The sequence below is a fragment of the Scophthalmus maximus genome, chromosome 21 (assembly GCF_022379125.1).
Source record: "Scophthalmus maximus strain ysfricsl-2021 chromosome 21, ASM2237912v1, whole genome shotgun sequence".
NCBI classification, from domain to species: domain Eukaryota; kingdom Metazoa; phylum Chordata; class Actinopteri; order Pleuronectiformes; family Scophthalmidae; genus Scophthalmus; species Scophthalmus maximus.
Genome location: NC_061535.1, coordinates 6,972,469 through 6,987,237, shown reverse-complemented (window position 1 = coordinate 6,987,237; position 14,769 = coordinate 6,972,469). Strand labels below are relative to the sequence as shown.

The following is a 14,769-nucleotide window of genomic DNA, read 5'->3' as shown; positions in this document are numbered from 1 at the left end:
CAAGCCGTTTTCAGGTTTGGGTTCACATCACGCCTCTGACTGGGCCACTAAAGGACATTCAGAGTCCACCACTGTCTTGTCTTTTCCGTTGACCAATTGGAAAATGAATCCTCTGTCCAGACTGGGGCCGTGCGCGCTCTAGACCAGGTTTTCATTGAGGATTTATCTGTACTTTACTCCGCTCGGTATTCTTTCAACCCTGCCACTGAAAAACACCACCACCACCACCAGGCTTCACCAGTGGGATGGTATGGGCAGCTGAGGATGCAGATGGAATGCTTCTTAGCCCAGAACAGTGTGGCTCTCAGGCCACGTCGCAGTGGGCTGCAGTGATAAAGTGTAAGATACCAGAGTTTTCAGACTGTGGCTATCATCATATTTCATAGAATGAGCTAGATATTTTACAAAACGACGCTTTTGTCCGAGATAAAAAAAAAATGAATGAGATTTACTTGAACAGGCTGGTGAGTTGTTAAAACGACCTTACGAGTGCCTTGAGATTTTGTTTGGATGTGAGGGGAATCAATGTTTTCTCCGTACCCAGAATCTCTTTTTCATTGCTCTAGTGCGATTGTTTGAGGATTTTTTTTTTTACCAGGAAATGCAAAGTATAAGAAGTTGCCCAGTTGAATTGTAGGCTGTTAACACCCTCGCTACTTCACTGCAACTGGTTACTGTATGACTGTGGCCACACTGGACAACTCCCAGATTGTGGGTGTGTTTGTAGAAGGGACAGTCCTGGCTGCACAAAGAAAAAAGAGAGAAAAAAAAGACTGCATTTATATAATATTGCACTAATGGGCCTATTGGGGGAAAAAAACTTTCATGTCAGCCTCATAGTTGTGAGCAAAGGGAAATCCATCCACTCAACATACAAAGCAGTAAATGTAATACACACTTGATGCATGTGGAACTCCTCCTGACTTTATTGTGCCAAAAAGAGTCAGTACATTCCCATATAGGGAATATGTAATTTAAAGCTGTTGGTCTTTGAGCTCGGGGGTGTTGAAGGGAGCGTTGTAAAGTCATTTAGAGTCCCATGACCTCTGCTGCAGGCCTCCACACACAGACTCACAGAAGCCTCGCTGATCGATCTACCCTTCAACGCAAGAGCAGACCCAGTATCACACACACACACACACACAGTTACTGCGACATCTATGTGTGTCGTGTGTGTGTGTGTGTGTGTGTGTGTGTGTGTGTGTGGGCGGCTTGTGGAGTAAGATGATGAAATGGTCACTGTCGCCTCTGATAGAAGTCACATCGATGCTGATGGGAATAACATCTCTTTTCGCTATAGGTGGTTTCCTTTGCTCCAGTGGAAAGTGTTTGAAGAACAGAGAGGCAGACCTGGCTGAGAGCTTAAATCCCTTCAATTATCATAAGCTGTTTTGACCGAGCCCCAGCACACACACACTCTTAGAGTTTTTTCCTCAGTAGTGCGATGAAGCCAGGAGTGTCATGTCTTTCCCTCCCTGCCTTCTCGGCCTCCTTTGTTACATTGGTTCAGCCGCGTTTATGCAACTTGGAAATGTCCCGGGATAAGGGCAGCTTTGACCTTTCTTAGGTGTGGGTACAAGGTGGGGCTGGCACTTTTGGGAGCGTCTGATTGGTTCCAGTGTTCCCACATCAACACAATTTTCTCTTTGGCTATGACTCAGGGAATAAAATGTGTCATTGGTCCATTTTGGGCTGGTCCCCACATCATAAAATTACTAGAGTTTTTTTTTAACAAGCCTGGCCCACGTAAAAAAAACTAAATTCTAGTCGCCTCAGGTTTAGGCAGCAAAAGTATCCAAATCCAAATAAATTTTCAAAAATAAAACGAAATACCTAATGAATACCTAATAAATATTGGCTTCATAGAACACTCCTTTACTTTTTTGAGTATCTCAGACATCTGCCTTCTTGAATGTGTCAAACCGCTGGACACAAGCTTATTTGAAGTCATGTGATGTGTTAATGTAGCAGGAAGGCGCCAGGACATCTGTAGTGGAGATGCTGCTGTCATTTATCAAGTCTTGATCATCAACGCCCCCTGCAAGGGGCGGACTGAAACGATATCAGGCCAGGAAGTCGATTCGACAGCCTAGCAGACAAGCAGAATGCAAATTTAGCAGGCTAATCCTATTTGTTGCTGCAAGCGGGACCAGAGTAGTTAGAAATTTGGCCACTATGTTCATCTGGGAAAGTTTTCCAGATTACAAAATACAAAAGAATTTGAATGACCCATAAATATTTAAAAAATATATGTTCAATGATAATTATTGGCTGATCGGTCGGTGCATGTCTGCATGAATATTTCTGTATGGGACTTACATTCAGTACTTTGTTGATTTCCCTTTCGCTGCTCTGTGTGTCTGTCGACACTGCAGGCCCTCTGCCGTGGGAGCAAAACCTGTGGCCGAGACAGAAACCAATTCCACATTATCATTATGGTGCATATTGCACTTAGAAGCATAGAGGGGAACACTGTTGTTGGTTTTTGTCATTTCACTCCGTCAGAAGTGGTCGCACAACGTCTCTGAGTTCGCTGCCACAGAAAAAAAATCAATGGCTTATGCTGTGGACTGATGATAACAGGGGTTTATTTAAGGAAACAGGAAGCCAAGAAACCTATTAGACCTTAAGTATAAATCATGTGATCGTTTTAAAGGCTTCCATGGTCGACCTCAGCGCAGTGTGTGAAAAGAGTATCCACTCATCAATCACTGCCGTGTATTTTTTGACTGAATCCCCGATTGTAAATATGCATTTTCATCCTTTTTTGTGGAAAGTGGACCGTGAATGTGAGACAAGCCAATAAAACGGCATTACGAAGCTCAATTATAAAGCTCAAGTGCAACTCCAATCCACTCCCATAACGGCATATAACTTCATGCAGAGAGAGTAAATAACTAGTTTCTCCTGCCTTTCTTTCCCCCTCTCCTTCCCGTTGTGGGTAATCCTGTGACGCTGTGTGTTTGTGTGTGTTTCCATCCCACAGTCGAGTACGACAGCGAGCTCTCTCCACAGCGGCGTCACCACAAGGAGTTCAAGTTCAACCTCTCGCAGATCCCCGAGGGCGAGGCCGTCACGGCGGCAGAGTTCCGTCTCTACAAGGAGTGTGTGAGCCGCACCTTCCGCAACGACACCTTCATACTCAAAGTCTACCAGGTGGTCAAGGAGCACCCTGACAGGTAGCACACGCGCACACGCACACAAATCTTTCCCTTAATCATTTTTGGTTACACTGCGACTCAGCCACAACCTAAATTTCCAACATCAGTAATGTGATTTAAAACGCTTGTAGTTTAAAGGATTAATGTGTACGATTTAGTGGCGTCCTGTGGTGAAGTGTCATATTGCAACCGAGAATTGAATACCCCCTCCCCTTCCAAGCGTGTTGGAGAGCCTATACAGTGGCTGTCAAAAGGCCCCCCCGTGGACCGAGTGTTTGGTTTGTCTGTCATGGGCTACTGTAGAAACGTGGCAGTGCAACATGACGGCCTGTGTGGAGGAGGACTCCCCTCCCATCTAGCTATGAAGGGCTCATTACAAAAACACAGCGATTCCTAGTGTCGGCTGATTATACATTAATGAGAACATCATTATGAATATTGTATTACAGTCCTGCTGATGGATCCCCATTAATCCTACACTCTGCACCTTTAAAACGGTTTCTGTTTTGAGTGAAATCATCACGTTTCGTGGGTTTTAACAGCACTCGGCCATGTACAGCATGCGTCTGCCTCGGCCCACCCTCGGGTGGGCCCAGTCGGTTTGCAGAGGGGGGTCGCACTGCGGTTGTACCGGGAATCAGCAAGTCAACAAGAATCAGGGAGTTCATGTAAACAGCAAGTGTGTGCTCAGTTGACTTTTTGTCTGGACACAAAAAGTTCAAGACTCTCTCTAGTTTTTAAAGTCGCCTCACTGTTTTTTCTTCCTATCTCTCTGTCATTCTCCCAACCCTTGTTGCTCTTGCTGTGTTTATGATGACCCCCCCCCCCCCCCCCCCCCCCCGCGCCTCAAAAAAGAAAAACCCTCTTACAGAAATAGCACAGCTTCGAAATCCTCCCGCCCCCCAGAATGAGCGGAGCTAATACATGCCAAACATTTACATTACATCTGCAGGGGTAAATAAACATCCGCTAAGATTTCTGAATGATATTTGTGTTTTATCAAGCCTGCCCAGTGAGAAGAAACACTAACATGAAGAGAATCTTTGGTATTCATTTTAGACTAACAGGTTATATAATATATATGTAGTGTATATAAATATATATATATAGCTCGCCCAGTATACTTTGTTGATCAATGGATATAGAGCAAAGCAACTTTCTCCTTTGAAGCTGCTAATATATATAGAGAGAGCTATTATGCTTGATTAATAATAATATTTTGTTCCGACTCACCTCAAGAAACAACCGTAGGTGGGGTCTCCATCACCAGATGTTCTCGGTTTGTTGTTCGAGGCTAAAGCTGATCCACTTTAATGTCCTTTGAGAACCTGGGCTATAGATGTTAGCAAAACTATGTTCCGTCTTCTGTCTTTCAAATGTTTTCTATGGGCATCGAGAGCTGCATATTTACTCTGCATTCCTTTATCCCAGCAATGGCCGGTCTGTGCTCCCCCAGCCTGGAGGTGAAGCCTTTTATTTTTGGAGATATTTGGAGATTAAAGGGGCCATATATCTCCAATTTCTGTATTATTACAGGACAGGCTTCTTTTTTTTTGTTTAACCCTGTAGAAAATTACAGCCTGGACGGTGCACTTGTCAGGTGGAGAGAAATTGCTCATGCTGCGTCACATTCTTATCGACATCCTCCTCCGTGCTGGAAGCAACGGTTTGGGCCGAGGTTTGGCGGTTCATACGGGACAAATCTGTTATGTCTTTGTTGTTGTTTTTCCCAGTTTCGGCCTGTTGCATCTTTTGAAATTGCCCAGTCAACGGGGAGCCTATTAGCTTTCTCGTGCCCCTCGTTCCTGTACAAACCCGACTCCTGCTTTGACCCCGAGTCGTAATAATAGAGCACTAATTAGCCCGACACCCTTTGGTCTTCTCATTTGATTCAGGTGGTTCTGCCAACAGCTGACAGGGAGTGTGAGAGATTACAATGCCAAAGAAATTTTGGTTTTTGCTGCAGATGCTGTTTTTACTAACCAAGGCCCGGTCAGAATCCTTTTGCAAGTCATTATGCTGTGCCAAACAGGATATTTTATAATTAGAATGAGGAAATAAAGGAGTGAGAATCTTTCTTTGTGTGGAGAACTTCTGCAACCCTTTCCCTCCAGATGCCTGACTCACACATTGCTTCGGCATTCTAACAAATGTGCTTTTTAAGCACTCGAAAAGATGAAAGCACACAAGCACACAAGCACACAATAACCAGGCCGGCTCCCACCTTACATTTTTAACAACAGTCACTGAAAAGACTTATAAAGGAGATTTATTGTTGCAACCCCCCCACCCCTCAACTGTGACCCTTGACCTCATTATTCCAGTTCATTTAAGCAGTCAGTCAAGAACTTCAACAGTAGGTTCGCAGGAGCCCTTCGCTCGGCACACGGCTCTCTGAGGGTCCGTCCTTTGTTTGTCTGTGTGTGTGTGTGTGTGTGTGTGTGTGTGTGTGTGTGTGTAGTTGCTTTCAGACATGCACTGAAGTACGGACATGTTCCTGAACTGTTCCAGAGGGGCTGTATGTGAGAAGGCAAATATCTGCAAATGTTGCTCTGGACATTTTCCAGAAATTTTTCTGCAACCTGTTTCCCCAAGAAATGCAGAGTGAGTCCAATCCTGCAAGAACATGGGACGATTCACGGCTCTCTTCCACTCTACCCAGGCGACAGCCCTGGCCTGGATGTTCCGGAAATGTTCCTGCTGGTGTGAATGTGTCTGACCCGGACAATGTCCTGCCTCGTTCTTCACATGTCTGAAAAACATTATGTGTGTGTAATTGGTAATTGGACTGCTCTTGATACGGAGCTTTTCTAGTCTAATCGACCACCCAAGGCACTTCACACTACATGCCAGTCACCCATTCACACACATTAACTCACACACTCGCACACTGTACAAGCATCATCGATAATTCGGTGTTCGGCATTTTGCCCAATGACACTTGGACAGGACGAACCGACGGACGAACCGACGATCCTCCAATAAGTGGACCTGCTCTACCTCCTGAGCCGCAGACACCACCTGTGTCTGAATGCGTGTGTGTGCGTTTGGGCGTGTGAGGAAAAGTGTGTAGAGGCCCATGCGGAAGCCATCAGAAGCACTGTCATTAATGACCAATAAAGAGAGGCTGCTGATGCACCACTGCAGGGGAAATTCTCCGAACACCTGGATGATTGTGAGGCTTTGATGTCGGCTCTGGAGGAGGGTCTGACAGACCCGACGCTATGTTATTACTACTGTAATGGGACAACAGAGGGACAGGCCCTCTTATCACTCACACTCTGTCTTCTCCTTACATGTCCTTAGCTCTTTTTTTCTTCTTTTTTTTCATTAAATACAGGGGCCCTTTAGCAGAAGCCGACGTGCTAACTGACTGCCTTGGCTGTTTTGAGCTTTAAAGGTCACCGTAGCTAACCAGATAAACTGGCCAACTTCGAGTGGTTAGTTTGAAACCCCCCTCTAAATTGTTATTAATTAAATGAATATACCGCTCTCTGTTTCATTGACTGTCTTCTTAAATCTTCTGTAAAAAAAAAACAACATACTAAATTTGTCATGTTTACAGTGAGACAGGACTTTTATTGGATGCCAGACATTTATCCATGCAGTCAAAATATGCTTGATAAAGCCTCACTCAGTTTGTGTTCTCATAAGAAAAGTTTATATAGCTAGAAATGTTTTTTTTAGTTAGACATTTTTATTCCAAGCTTATTTTTTTTTTTTGGTATCATCTCCCGTGTTCTCCCAGAGAGGCCGACCTGTTCTTGTTGGAGTCCCGGAAACTGTGGGCGGCCGAGGAGGGCTGGCTGGAGTTTGACATCACCGCCACCAGCAACCTGTGGGTGATGAGCCGAGCGCACAACCTGGGCCTGCAGGTCAGCCTGGAGACCAGCAGCGGTAAGGGGTTACGATTACATACTGTACATGTATGTCCAGATGCCTTGTTAGGATCTTGAAACATTGGGGGCCTAGCCCAGCTAAGAAATCTTTTCTTAGATTTTCACGTAATGTTACAATTTTTCAAGCAGTCCCTTCAAAAACTAGTGGAATGACAAGGTCAATTCTGTCTGATATTCACATCTAGATGCGTTAAAAAATAAAGGTTGTTTTTAATTTTCTTGTTAGAATCCACCCATTTATAATGACCTACAGGTATTTCTTGTTGTCTAAGGTGATTCTCAAATTGTTTTTTTAAACTTTAAATAGCTTTGAAAGTCTACTCGTAGTTTTAGCCCCAGGTGTTATGTATGGAATTTTAGTTGTTAAGAAGCATAGAACAACATGAAGACCCTTGGGAGAAAAACAATTTTGAAGCAGAGAAAGGGGGGAAGAAAATCGCTCAGAGCCATTACACAAACGATGGACATGGCAACAATTTGGACTGTCATGAAAAATCTGGAAACTACTGGTGTACTGAGCAACAGACATCGGACAGGTCGGCCAAGGACAGCGGCAGAAGTTGATGACAGAAACATAGTGAGACCTGTGAGAGAAAAACCCCAATATCAACAGTCAGTGACACCACCACCAACCTCCACAGGGCAGGGGTGAAGGTATCACAATCCACCGTTTGAAGAAGAGTTCAAGAGCAAAATTATAGAGGCCGCACCACAAGATGCAAGCCACTCATCGGGAGTAAAGCTTAGTAGGCCAGACTGGAATTTACATTTGAAAGTTCTGGATGGATGGATGGGACCAAGATAAACTGCAGAAAGGATGTCCTCCTGGGCCAAAGCATACAAGCGCATCTGTGAAGGATGGCGGAGGTGGTGTCATGGCCGCTTCTGGAACGTGCTCGCTAATCTTTATTGATGATGCAACTCGTGATGGCTGCAGCAGGAGGCATTCGGAGGTCCACAGAAACGCCGCGTCTGCCAGCCCATCGGCCACGTCAATCACCAAGAGAGCAGCATTTCACCTCCCGAAGAGGAGACTGAGTGGAGAACGCCCCCGTAAGAAACGAGAACTGAAAGAGGCCGTGGTGAAAGGCTGACGACGTGGATGTCAGTGGGTCACAATGATGCAGTCCTGCTTTTCATGCAAGGGTTATGTCACCACATGATTAAATGTTGTTTATTTTAAGTAACTTTAAGATGATCTGGGATTCTGAACTCTTGTCTCACATTCATATTTTGGTATTAAACCCCAAAGTCTTCAGTGTACAACAAACACAAATGGATCAGCCTTGCCAATTCTGGTTCATTTAATGGCATCCTTATTTTTGTAATAATAATAAAAAAAGGTTTTCTTTCAAAGGCCACAATGGACACAATTCAATGAACATAAATTTACAGTTGAAAGAAAGTATGACATTTTACCTGTGATAAGTTTAAAAAAGTTGCCTCCTCTCAATAAAATAACTGGAAACTAAAATGTAATCAAGTCAACATGACCGTGGTGGTAAATCTTGCTTTGTGTGGTTGTAATGTGCTCTCCCGCCCTCTCAAACAGGACAGAGCATCACTTCCAGGGAGGCGGGGCTCGTGGGACGCGACGGCGCACTGGAGAAGCAGCCCTTCATGGTGGCGTTCTTCAAGGTCAGCGAGGTGTACATCCGCACCACCCGCTCCACTGGCGGCAAACGTCGCCAGCAGAATCGCAACCGGTCCACGCAACCGCAGGAGGGATCCAGAGGGCTGGGCCTGCCAGGTCAGTCTCACGTCAACCAGACAAACCTCTCAAAGTGCAACCATGTCCACAGTCAGACCCTGATCTCACCACAGATCAGTGGATTGGAAGCGTTTGATGGAAGTCTGGTTGAAATATTTATCTTTGAGACAAGACATAATTTAATACACAGCAAATACATTTCCCCCAAAGATAGCTTCTGTCATTGGAGGTATTTCTTATCACGCTGGTGAACAGTATATCCGGGTGTTCACTGTCCTGATGAGTTTGGTTTGAATGAGTCATTTGATGCCATGAAAAGGTGGTGGGATGTCTTGATTGACAGCTGTGATCGACTTGCGATCGGTCAGCCAGGTGTGTGGGTGGGACTTTGATGCAGTGGCTGGACCTTGACTGGACCTGACAGCTTGGATTTAATATCCGGGGTCAGATAAAATGAAAAATAGAATGTGTATGATAGGAAGATAAATAGTAGGCAATGTTATAAAAAAAATGGCAGAGCCCTGATATGGTCAATACAGAAAAAAAACATTAAGATATAGACTGCCTCTTTTTCTATTCAGCAGATTATGAGCAGGTATAAGCCTGATGTTATGAGCTCTGCAGGCTTTTCAAATTAAATCAAACCCTAATCCACTCACCTACCACCTGCTGTGAAACTCTGGCCCGTCTGTATAGCTCTTAAAGCCACGTTGATCCTGTAAGGCTTCATTGTTGTACATAAAGCCCATATTCACTGAGCCTGCCGGTAATATTGAATCTAATCCCTCGCTAATTTGACAGATGAAGTGTCGAATTCATATCAAGCCCTCATGGCTTAAAGCTTTGACTCTGACTATGTATCAGAACAGACGCCCGCATGGAGCAGTAAATAAAATGTCCCCAGCAAATATGGTAAATATTTATAACATTTCTACAAATTAAGTTATGTCCAGAGGTGCCTTTTTTTTTAAAGCCTGCTTTCTATAATTTCTGCATGTGGCATCTGACGGTGTGGTTGACGGTCAGGGAAAGACACTGGGCTGGTTTTAATGAAATACTATGATTAGAAAATCAGCATACAGAGTCCTGCGCTGTTAACAAAGGCATGGAATAAAAACTACGAGGTACAGAATCATCCAACATTTACATCATTCCAATGGATACTAGATTCTAGGATCATAACATTATATTGTACATAACCAAATCAAGTCAATGAACTTCTCTTAAATTGCTGAGAAGATTCTTGTACAGCCTACGATGGATTCATATCAGAAATCTTGTTCAACTCGATTCCACAAATGGAAAAGTTAAACTGAGTTCAGCAAAGTTTATATCCTACCATAGTAGACATACAGACACAAGCTATTGCTTTTAAAAAAAAACAAAAAAAAAGGTCTAAACCCCAGGTAACAAAAAATGGTTTGGCCCAACAGCAGCCAGAGTTCAGGACACCTGTTTTTTCTGGACTCGTGTCAGTGAGAAAGTGATAAATGAAGCGCCCGACTCGTTCCATGTACAAGTATCCTTCAAGGGGCCGAGACTCCACAGTATTGCCACACTTCTGCAGAACCAAAGCTGATGCTGAGAAGTGTGCGCCCCCCCTAAACCGAGCCAAATCTGGGTCATGGCGGGCTCACATCTCAGTGCACTGACACACATCTTGGCTGGCTACCTGAGAAAAGATTTACCTCTGCTCTGCTTCTTCTGCTACTGTGTTTAACGACTCCACCATCTGTGTGGCATACGGACGCGTTTGTTGGACAAGTCGGATTTGTTTTCATTGCTGCTCTCTGAAAATCCTTCACTTGGATTGGTTGGCTCTACTTTCTGTTTGTGAAGAGCGCCGTCGATGCCTCTCCCAGTAGGTGACGCTGCCCTGTTGTTCACACAAGAGGTTGTGGGATGAGGCGTTGTTCTGCAAACAAATCCACAAGGTACCTGCTTCTACCACTGAATTTGACTGTGGTGTGGCTTTCGTGTCCCGGTCTGTATCGGGAAGATGAGAAAACTTTCTCCAAAGTGAATCTGCCCAAGGAATCTGCTCTAACAAGGACAATCTGTTAAATATGCATCCTGGAGGACTGGACTTTACATAACCCAAAACATCAAGACCCCTCCACCTCGCCACTCGGGACGATGGGGAGTGTAAATATTTAGATCCTACACAGGAAGCGGGGAGGCCCCCCTCGCGACAGCCGAGTGTCCGCGGCCAGCAGTGGCCTGCTGGGATTGGATGCGATGGGAGGATCCGTGAGGAATTCAGGAGGGCATATGGTTTCAATACCGCATCACTCACTCCAGAGACGGGGAGGAGGACAGGAGGGATGGGGAGCGAATCCGTCTTGTGGAACGCTCATGGGGAAAAACAAAATGTGGACAATGTCCCCCAGTTTCGGTTTGGCATGGAGCTACACAGTACATCAGTTCAGGCCACCACAGCTCCGGCTAAAAGGAGTATTTCACTGATACGTCAGTCTGATACCTTCTCCGAAAAAAACCCCTTAAACAAACACGTGATCTAAGGCGGGAGGGCAGCAACCTGTTTGTTTTGAATTACTCTCATGGGCGAGCTTCCACATAGAGTCGTTTTTTGTTACTTGACTGTGTGTTTTCTAAAAATAATTCTCCTCCTCTGCCTAAATTGCACACACCCGACCTGTGTGGTGAACCACTGCGCTAAATTTAATGCATCTTTTTTTAAAAGAGTTTGTTGCCTTTTTGTCCTCATCTCGCCACTCTCTGACACCGGCAGAGTTATTCTTATCATTTTATAAATTTGCCTGCAGAGCTTTGCTTTGTCATAGATATCTGAGATGCCTGTTGTGTTCACCCTTAAATGATTTGGGGGGCAAATTCTCCCAAAAGAACACAGGATGAGTTGTATAATCATGGTGTGATTATATAAACATGAAATCCTCTCAAAGCAGACAATTTGCAGACCAAGTCTCGTTTTGCCACATTTGTCTCTTTTTCAATTTGGATTTTAAACTTAAATTTGGAGTTAGGAGGAGAACGCGGGAATATTTTTGTCAGCAAGAGGCGTCCGACACGTCCTCGTGTGCTGCTCAGCAGAATTTGATCCCGTGTGCACACGAGGCCCACCGAAAGAACAATACAACACCTTTCAAAGGTAATTTGGGGTTTTATGGGCAAAGAAGGGAGGTACCGGGAGTCGGGTTGGGCTTTGGCTGTGGGGGAAGTTAACAACCATCCCGGGAAGGAATATCACGTCCCAGCGCAGCACAGGCTGCCCGTGAGGCCTGTAATTAGGCCTATCCAGTCATTAGCCGCGCAGCTAGAAGACTGACCACGCTAACAATATCGCTTAAAGAATTATAATAACACAGCACTCAGCCAGCTGTGTTTTTTCATCTGTCTCTCCCGCTCCTCCCGCCTCCTCATTCTCCTCGCTCCTTCCCCGCCCGACTTCCTTTTGTTTACTGTTGGAGTAATTAGACATAGTGGAGCTCCCTCGCAGGGTTTAATAACCTCTGTGATGAAAGACAGGGAGAAAGATAAAGCTTCAGTAGTAGTGGTCGGTGGGAGGGGGACGAGAGACAACAGTGACATTCTCCTTCCCTGTCTTTATAGCCATGTGGGACTCTCTCCGTCCTTCTTCCGGGACGGGCACCCGGATTTTATTATAAACACCGGGCGCACGGAACCTGAGTTTTCTGTCACCACCGCCGGCTCTATGGGAGCTCATGTAATTTCTGCAGTAAAAGCTGCAATCTTTTCTCTAAAATGAGTAATGATATGAGAAATTTACGGAGCAAAATATAGACTTACAGTGGAGTGGTTAGGGAGGTTGTGGCCTGTCAAATGTCTCTCTCTCTCTCTCTCGCACACACACACACACACACACACACACACACACTTGGAACACCCAGGCTATAACGTCTGAAATGGCATCATCTGATTCCTGTCTTTTCCAAAGGACACGTGGTAAACGTATAGACGTTTCCTCCGGACAGAGAGGCCGGTGAAAGTCTTTCAGGCGTTTCAATGAATGGCAGGTATAGTGTAGTGAAGTGTTAATATCGGCCCAAGACTCGTACCGTGCAGAAGATCAAAAGTCTCAGTGTTGAAGAGCTACACTGTACAGTGCTTACGTTCAGTAATGAGTAATGTTTCCCCTGCCGTTGAATAGACAGGGTGGGAACGGGCAGCCGGTGTCCCACCTCAATGAGTTCAATGTGAATCGGCGTTTGAGTTTCACGTGGTCAAACGGATGTTTGTCTACTCACAGGGAAACATTTCCAGGTTAAACACTGTTAGGTAAGCTGCTGTAATATGGGAGTAGAGCTCAGTGCTCAGAGCCAATACTGCTCTCCTTCTATTCGATATATACAAATATTTGGCATTAACATTCGTGTAAGAAGTGGGTGTGATGAGAGATTCTGCTGATGCTTCTCAGGCATTGTTCACTATTTTAGGAATTATGTCAGAAATGGCAGTGATATAATTCTGGGGGCAAAAAAGAATCACAGCATTCTGTTGTTTTTTGTCAAATAATACAATGTTGTTTGATCAAAATTTTGGCAACTTACAAGATGCTGTTTATACTGTACAATAGCAAATACAGTAGGACTGACCGTAGTTTGCAGTGAAACAAACTTTTGTCATCAATTGATTTGATGTGCTTAAAATATTCCGGCTCTGTAGGACGTACAGGTGAATTAGTTACATTTTCTTCTCTTGAAGTCTTGAATCCAAAATGTCTAGAAATTATAATTTTTTATTATTATCTTTTATAAAAAAACACGCTCACTTTAATAAATTATGCATAGTAAGTTATGCACAGTCCTGACATGCACAAACTGAATTTTGTGCCTCAAATTATGAATTAAGAACTTTTTTGCATATGCGGCGCCCCCTAGAGCCTTTCATCCCAAGACTGTGTAGCAACGTTTTTTTTTCTTCGATTTATGATTTAAGACACAGGTATGAAAATGTATTTGTTCAAACATATACACTAACTTTGTGTCAGCATTGTCTGTAGATGATACAGACACAACTTGAGAGAAGTGAGAAGTGTAGTTAGGACAGAATTCTAATTAGCATCATCGTGAATAGTACATATTATTATTTACATATAGTCAGGAAAGAGTCAGTATTTCAAGTTCCTTCCCGCCTGAGCTCTCTGTGGAGGAATACGAGGTGAAGGGTTGCATCGTGGCGACCGGAGCTCAGCAGTAACCATGTGGCATTAAATTTTTACAGACAGGAAGGGGAGATGTGGTTTATGGGCACCACAAATCTGGGCCTTTACACTCAATGAAATTGCACAGTAAATATCAGCTTTATTCCTTTTAAAGAGACCCACAAACTGTAAATGCTCATGGCTTAGACGGCCCAGAGGAGCAGGGAAAATGAGTTATGTGTCAGTGAGAAAAGAGATTAAAAGGGGATTCATTGCTAATCACTACAACCGTGTGCTGTACAGCAGCTATTAAGATACTCTTGTAGTTCTTCCGGTATAGCGACCCACCCTCGATTGCCTTGTATGGGCTTTGCACTTGCTTGTGCAAAGCCCACAAAAGCAGGGATAAGGTGTATGTGATTCACAGATTATCTGTAAAACGGCGAGAGTTTTGTTTTGTCGGTGAGCAGAATTGACTCATCATTAGCGATTGTCAACGTAATCATATGTTGTGCAATTCGTACAAAGAGAGTGGTGGCTCAGCCGTAAGTTATTGAAGTCATGGAAGAGCCACTGTGTGTGTACTTTAAAAATACAGTATGGCAACTGAGCAGATCATGATGAAGTAGGAGCTAATAATTATTGAATAAGTTACTTTTACTGAAATTCCTGCAATACAGAAAAAATAAAGAGAGGACATTGTAGGTGACGTTACCTCAGAGCGTTATTTCCTCTCTGTAAACATCTCCTCGAGTTCACATCAGGCCAGCCGAGTCACTCGGCCTTGTTCTTTCAATGGGACTCCTCCTCTGTTCGTGGATGTTTCCTGTTTCCTCCCATAGAAACACGTTACAC

The 14,769-nt window shown here is 44.3% G+C and overlaps 1 protein-coding gene across 1 annotated transcript in view; it reads left to right on the top strand.

Annotated features, from left to right (window-relative positions):
• Positions 1-14,769, top strand: part of bmp6 (bone morphogenetic protein 6) — a 39,157-nt gene that overhangs the window by 19,177 nt on the left and 5,211 nt on the right. Inside the window, exons 2-4 of the mRNA XM_035619017.2 lie at positions 2,987-3,179; positions 6,910-7,058; positions 8,613-8,810. Coding sequence (XP_035474910.1) covers positions 2,987-3,179; positions 6,910-7,058; positions 8,613-8,810 — 540 coding nt within the window. The remainder of the gene's footprint in view (positions 1-2,986; positions 3,180-6,909; positions 7,059-8,612; positions 8,811-14,769) is intronic.